The following is a 7,578-nucleotide window of genomic DNA, read 5'->3' as shown; positions in this document are numbered from 1 at the left end:
ATTAATAAACGTAAGATAATATATTGTAAACAGACAAAGCTGCTTTGTTAATGTTTAATTTAAAGTGACCATGAAATCAAAATGGACAATTCTTAAATTTTTTTATATTGCAGTATATATTATAAATTATTGTCCGTGTACATCATTATTTCTTTAAATTCCCTCTTAATATTTAATCAAAATAACTTCTCTCTCTTGCAGTGACATCTCTTCTCTTCTCTGATGATGTGTTTACTGGCGTCAGGGCGGGACAACCTGTCACTCACATGAGATCGACCAATAGGAAACCACAACAATCCAACCAATTCCTGATGAACAATTTTAAGTCCTGTCTTACATTTTTTTCTTGTTCAAGAAGCCGTTTCACTTGGATATTCGTCACAATAGGGATGAAAAGATATGTTCAGACCTAAGGGAGTGATGTATGGTAGTCAAGAACATATATTTTTTCTCAATGTTCAAAGCTATTTTCTATCATTTTTTAATCATATAAAAAACAAATAAATGAACATTTAATATGTAAGAGGGGCTGTTTTTTATTTTTATTTTTATTTATTTATTGAAGTTTGTCCCTTAAAAACATTTAACCATAGATTTAGCTTTTCTCATGCCATAGTTTAAATTTAATTTTGATGAATGCCAACTTTATCTTGATAAAGTACGTGTTTCAGTACATAATACAACATAATGAATCATCTACTGTCTTTCTTCCTCTAGATTAGAAGGCCAAACTGTTTTTGCAATTCTGAATTTCAATATGATAATGGGTTATCAAAGTACATTTTGTCTATGTGGTATGCTACATACTACAGGCATGTATTACATTTAGCCCATACGGTCCATATGGAAATGGATTATGACGTGTGTGTGTGTGTGTGTGTGTGTGTGTTTGTAAGTGTGTGTCTGTGTGTGAATGGGCATTTTAGTAAGTGAAGTGTGTGTGAATCTGTCATGTAACTTAGTCAATGTGTTTCCTGACAGGATATACATCAGTGCCTAGTGGCCAGGACAAAAAAATGACACACAAACACTCATACATACAGTACACACACTCACTGCACCTTGTGCCACTGATTGGCAATCAACAACAGGATGTGCCTGTTAAAGATAGGAGAACGTTTGAAATGATATACACTGCAATTCATATAAGAATAAACCCCCTTCACCTTTCCCTATCTGCACAAACTGATGTACACAGACATAAATCACAGTAAGCGCTCGAACAACAGCTCCTCTTCTACTCTTAATCAAGTGTTACACAAATCCTGCATCCACACCTGCCATTTACATCCTGTTGACAAGCTCTTTCCTAGCAAAAAGCGATTGTGTCTTGGAGAGAGAGTCAAGATGAATAAAGGTGAATCTGATTAAAAGTCACAAACATCTGTTAATTGTTACCGTGACCTACTTCAAATATTATAAAATAAAATATCAAGCATCTTATGTTTTTCTCATTTGATTTTTATGAGATTAATTCTAAAGTCAGTGATTTATAATCTTATGTTACTTACAAATAATAAATATGATTGTAAGCTTCCTAAGTGATGTTTAAGATGTCTGTGTCATAGAATTGTTCGCACAAAAATCTCCATGAGCCTTTGAGTAGTAAATTCTGCTTATTTTTTAATAAGTCTCATAGGAATCACAGCTATAATTATGCCTGGTTGTTGGTTAATGTCTGGCCTGACTACAACTGACACAGGCAGATAATGAAAAAAAATGATCGACAGTTAACATCAAAATATCAGATTTTTACATTTTTTTTGGCAACATGTATAGACAGCAGTTAGACCAGTCAAGTGTCAAATGAAATGCAAAGTATGATTTACCGAAACATATTTTTCTTCTATCAGGCCTAAATTTGTATAGAGAAGAGTAGGTATCATTTAAATATTCATGAACTGAAATTTGAGGGGAAAAAAACATATTTGGAAGGACATTTGTGTCTCATTGGATGCCAGTGTTATTTTTGTATTATTTATAGCCTATATACTAAAGTATTATAGTATTTATCAATATTTTGAATTATAATTTAGTTTTATATTTTCAGTTTTACTTTTAATTTTAGTTTAAGTTTTAGTAATTTTTATGTGCTTTTGTCATTTGTATTAGTTTTTTGTAATTATTTGTAGCTTTCTCTTTTTTTGTAATTAGCAGTGTTGGGTTGGGGTGGGGTGGGGTAACATATTACAAGTAACATGAGTTACATAATCAGATTGCTTTTTCAAGTAACTAGTAAAATAACATAACTTTTACGTTTAAAAAAAAGTTACTTTTTCAAATAAGTAACAAAAGTTACTTTGTTTTCCCATTTATTGACTGACAGCTCTGCTGTCCTCATGTTGAGAGAAATCAGGAGTGAGTGCAGAGGCAATGTGTTCGCTGAGTGTTCCTCATAATGAATGAAAACAGCGAATGCTAACTCAGAATATTATACAAACCATAATGTTAAATAACACAAATATACTTTATGTATTTAATCTCACTTTATTAACCAATGTCTTTGCTGCTGACCTTCGATGATCCAGTTCAGCTATACAAAGAAGCAAAATATGACTTTAGATAAACATCACTTTTGCGTTTCATGTTTTTTTGTTTTCATTGCTGAAGTAAGAGTGTTGAACTTTCATTGCCTGCGTTTTATTCTTCTGCGATCCAGAATGGGCAGAACCGCCGAAAGGTTTGTTTGAGCTGCACTCTCTACTGTACAAGCGTGAATTTACATTTCCTTCCGCATTAGGCTTATTCATTTTACTTTTGGTGTGAAAGGGCCTTTACTTTAAAAAAAAAAAAAAAAAAACTTTTTTTTGTTATGTCAAGTTAAGTCAAGTCACCTTTATTTTTATAGCACTTTATACAATACATATTGTTTCAAAGCAAAGTGTACAGTTATTAAAAAACAAGCAAGCGAGCTCAGCCCAGCTGGAAAAAAGTTACGCAAAATAACATAACATATTACTTTTCATTAAAAGTAACCAAGTAGTGCAGTTAGTTACTTTTTTAGGGAGTAACACATTACTTTTAAAAGTAACTTTCCTCAACTTCAACTTATTTTAGTTGGTTTTTAATTCAAATTCCACAACCTGTTGCATATACAAGAAAACAGCAGGAAAAGTAAGTATGTAAACTGAGTCAGGTGAATTACGGCTTTCTGTCCTTTATCTAACAAGTAATCTCTATATGATACATGTTTGTATATGACATAAACATAAATATTTGCATGTGGCACTTGGTTTAAAAAAACATGAGGTATCCCAGCAGCTACTCCGACTGGGAAAACAACTCCAGATGTCCAAAGCAGGAAAAGTGCACAATAGAGTCTATAGGGAAACAGAGAACAAGCATAGGGGGGAGGAACTAGGTTGTCAAGAAAAGAGGATGAGAATAGGGGAAAGGCTTGTGAATGAACAGTCATCTCCTTTATATAGCTCAATTCAAATAACGCTTCAAAATTCCTGAAAGTTCCTGACTAACTGAAAAGATTTTATTTGGAGACGGTTAAGAGTGCAACCTCATGTCAAAAAAAAAAAAAAGATCTCACTTGGAAACACCGATGGGAGTTTTGAGAGAACAGGAGAGGATCTGAAGTGCCAGGGGCATGAAGAAGAAAAACAAGAAAGACATGGAAAAAAGAGTGACTCAAGTTAGGGGAACAAAACGACAGGAAAAGTGGAGCGATAAAGGAAAGCTGTGTGAGAGGAGGGGCTATTTTAAGAGATGGCTTTCCGGCAGGTGAGAGAGCTGGAAAAAAAACTTTCAGGAACAAGCAGCCAGTTGAGATGTAAAGAGGTGGTGAGTCATAAGAAGAGGAAGGTATTGTAGAAAGTATGACCACGGCATCAGGGTTAGAGAAAGAAACATAAAATATATATTACCATTTAGATGTTACATCCTTAACAGTTTAAACAGAGATTAATAACTTGTCTATAAGAAGAAAGGTACAAATATATTATAATCCACTACAATTAGCAGTTGCATATACAAGACACACCCCCTTGTGTAGCCCCGCCCCCTTCCCACTGTCATATAAACACAGAGGAGGCAGAAGAAACTCTAGAACTTACATGCTTTTCTCATAGACAAAGACCAAGGATCATATTCCGTTTTCCTCAACAGTGTGACACTGTTTCCAAGGATTGATGGTCAGGACAAAAAGTCTTCTCAAGTGTCTTCATTCCATGCAAGGTGAGTTCCTAAAGAGATCAACAGAACGTTAATTACATAGTTGCATTTAATCGAGAACAGAGTGACGAGGCATATTATCTGTCACTTACTTAAAAAATGTAGTAAACCTGTTGCCTTAAAGTTACTAAGTAAATCAACTTAATGCTTAATTGAAAAAAAATAAGTTATGTGAACTTGACAATTCCACAGTACTTCATTTTTTCAATTAAGCATGAAGTTAATTTACTTAATTTTAAGGCAACAGGTTTACTGCATTTTTTAAAGTAATGTCAATTGATAACTTTTATAGGCTTATTATCAAATAAAACCATGAAAAGCATTTACATATAAAAAAAATATATATAAAAAATATAAAAAAACACTTGGCAAGCATATTTAATTTTTTGGGAGTTAACTTAATAAACTAAACACTAAAAATAAACAAATAAAACTATAGTTTTATTATTTATTTAAAAAATTACTCAAATTAAAATGAAAATATGATATGACATGATATAATATATATATTAACAAAAACTATAATAGTACACTGAAAAAGTTTTACAGTGTCCTATGCACTTACCATAATAATAATAGTAAATTTATGCTTAATTGCATACAACTAACCCTAAACCAAACCCTATTCCTATAACCCAATAGTTAGTACATGTTGTTAATTACTATTACTCAGTAGGCTACTTAAATATATAGTTACAATGTAACACAGACACCTTAAAATAAAGTGTCACTGAATATTTTTACAGTGTAATGATACTAATATAACACTTATTTATTGATTGGTTGATTGATTGATTGTGTGTAATTTGCATCCCTACAGGTCATACCATTATGGAAGTGGCTGTTTTGCTGTTGCTGACTATACCGATGAACACAGCCACACAAGTGAGACAGACACGGAGGTGTGTGCATTTACACACACACACACACACACACACACACACACACACACACACACACACACACACACACACACACACACACACACACACACACACACACACACACACACACACACACACACACACACACACACACACACACACACACACACACACACACACACACACACACACACACACACACTTTGGGTTTACATGTTTTACGTGCTACATAATCTCACACAGTATTTTCACATGTATTTAACAGGACACAGACAGAAAGCCTCTCACTAGTGAAGGGCATACAGAGGTCAAGGGACGTGACCATGGTCGGCACTGACAGAGAGACTCCATCAATGGAGACCAAAACCACCAGCAAACCCGATCCAGATCCTTTTCTGATTCTACAAACCATCCCTCAAAAAGCCAGAGAGTAAGTTAATCACTGTCCAGAGCTAAACATTTATCAAAGAATATACACTTCAAACGTTAAAAAAGTATCTTAGGCTCACTAAGGCTGCATTTATTTGATTAATTTTTTTTGTAAAACAGTGATTTTGTGAAATATTTTTTTACAATTTGAAATAACTGTTTTCTATTTTAACATATTTTAAAATGTATTTTATTCCAAATATTTTAGAATTCTTTGATCAGGATGAATAGAAGGGTAAAAATAACAGCATTTATTTAAAAAAAAGAAACATTTTCAACATTATAAATGTCTTTACTGTCACTTTTGATCAATTTAATGCACCCTCTCTGAATAGAAGATTTAGTGTATAAATATTATATGCAAGAACATAAACATATATATTTTTGTTTTCCTTGTCTGCTGCTTGCGGTTAAAGTTAATAACAAATATTAACAAGAACAAAACAAAAAGTGTGTTTCATATCGGTAGATTAAGGTTTCATTCATTAATATTAGCTAATTAACTAACATGAACTAACAATGAGCAATATTTGGTACAGTATTTATTAATCTTTGTTATTGTTGGTTAATAAAAATTCATTGTTTGTTCATGCTTGTTCAGTTCATTAACTAATGTTAACAAATACAACCTTTGATTTGAATAATGCATTAGGAAATGCAAATATCTTAAATCATAGATCAGTATAAATGCAGAAGCCCATGGATTGACATTTGTCTTCTCTCTCTCAGAAAGCGAGCAGCTCAGAGAGGCTGTCAGCTTGGAACATGTCAGGTACACAACCTGGCCAACAAGTTATACCGAATGGGTCAGAGCAACGGAAAAGACGAATCCAAAAAGGCCAACGACCCAACAGGATACGGACGCTGAGACTAAACATCCCAAACGAGCTTCTGCTCATTCATCAAAGGACAGAATGTGTTTGACTGGTACTGCTCAGGATATTGCTGATGTGAAAGAGTTCAAAGAAGAGAACTATTCTATATTATATGAACTAATTTACTAAGATATTGCATGTCTTTGATAGACTTTGTTTAGGCTGCTCTTATTATATAAAAGTTGTATGTATTCTATTTAAAAATTGTATATAATGATGACAAAAGTATAATTAATAAAAAACGTAACGACTTTATGGTTTAGAATTTGTGTTGTCCAACATGGTAGCTTCCTTTGGCATATTCATTTTGCTCTTGTGAATATGAAGGGTACAATGGGGCTTTTAACTAAAGGAAAATATGTCAAATATTTTGAGTACAAAAATATCTGACGAATAAAAAATTAAAAACTTTTTTTTTTTTGAATATTTAGATATTCAGTGTAAAGAAATATATTTTTTGATTTTCAAATATTTTGGCACTTAAAATGTTTGGCATAATTGAATAAACAATAAATAACACAATATTTTATTATTATTATATTTATTATTAATCTTATTATTAAAAATAGGTGATGAGGGGCATCTTTTACCTTACATTTAGAGTAAAATGTCTTTCAGCATTGAGGAAAGTTAATTTAATGTAACCTGCTTAATTGTAATTTAATATTTAATGTGCAATATTTAATTTAATGTAATTCGTAATTTAATATCTAAAATGTTGTTTTGATCTCTCTCTCTCTCTTTCTCTCTCTGTATATATATATATATATATATATATATATATATATATATGAAAATAATAAAATATAATTTTTATGAAATAAATAACATTTCTCACAGTTTTATATATTTATAAAAGAAATACAAGATTGCCACCAGATCAAATGGCATTTTAGTTCCGTTGTGGTAAATTAGGACACTTTTTTGGCACTGAGATAACTCAAATTATCTAAATGTTCCAATTATCTTGAATTATCCCTAACACAATAAGCACATGTATACAACAATTATAACCTGGCATTTTGTTGACGGTGATCAGACAAATCCTTTGTGTAGCGAACAATAAACCGGAATTTTGATTCAAGCATAAATGAGCATTATGTCTCGTCTCACAGGTAGCCTACTGTCTCGTTTTTAACACACACACACACACACACACACACACACACTTCCACCATCCCCTCTGTAGCCACACCCTGCGCGAGCGC

The 7,578-nt window shown here is 32.4% G+C and overlaps 1 protein-coding gene across 1 annotated transcript; it reads left to right on the top strand.

Annotated features, from left to right (window-relative positions):
- Window positions 1-4,065: 4,065 nt before the first annotated feature.
- On the top strand, window positions 4,066-6,897 carry LOC309484995 (uncharacterized protein). Its single transcript, XM_082151574.1, has 4 exons — window positions 4,066-4,185; window positions 5,003-5,084; window positions 5,332-5,496; window positions 6,225-6,897. Exons 1-4 carry the CDS (start codon window positions 4,140-4,142, stop codon window positions 6,361-6,363), a joined length of 432 nt encoding a protein of 143 aa, XP_082007700.1. The 5' UTR covers window positions 4,066-4,139; the 3' UTR covers window positions 6,364-6,897.
- Window positions 6,898-7,578: the final 681 nt, after the last annotated feature.

The sequence above is a fragment of the Leuciscus leuciscus genome (assembly GCF_965113295.1).
Source record: "Leuciscus leuciscus genome assembly, chromosome: 21".
NCBI classification, from domain to species: Eukaryota; Metazoa; Chordata; class Actinopteri; order Cypriniformes; family Leuciscidae; genus Leuciscus; species Leuciscus leuciscus.
The sequence above is the reverse complement of the archived record's forward strand: the minus strand, read 5'-3'. Positions and strand labels throughout refer to the sequence as shown.

What these genes read in the sequence shown, in the direction of transcription:
- LOC309484995 (XM_082151574.1), top strand. Translation starts at nt 4,140, where the DNA reads ATGGTCAGGACAAAAAGTCTTCTCAAGTGTCTTCATTCCATGCAAG. An exon ending in CAAGTGAGACAGACACGGAG is followed by an intron (nt 5,085 to 5,331) that starts GTGTGTGCATTT and finishes TGTATTTAACAG; the next exon opens with GACACAGACAGAAAGCCTCT. An exon ending in ATCCCTCAAAAAGCCAGAGA is followed by an intron (nt 5,497 to 6,224) that starts GTAAGTTAATCA and finishes TCTCTCTCTCAG; the next exon opens with AAAGCGAGCAGCTCAGAGAG.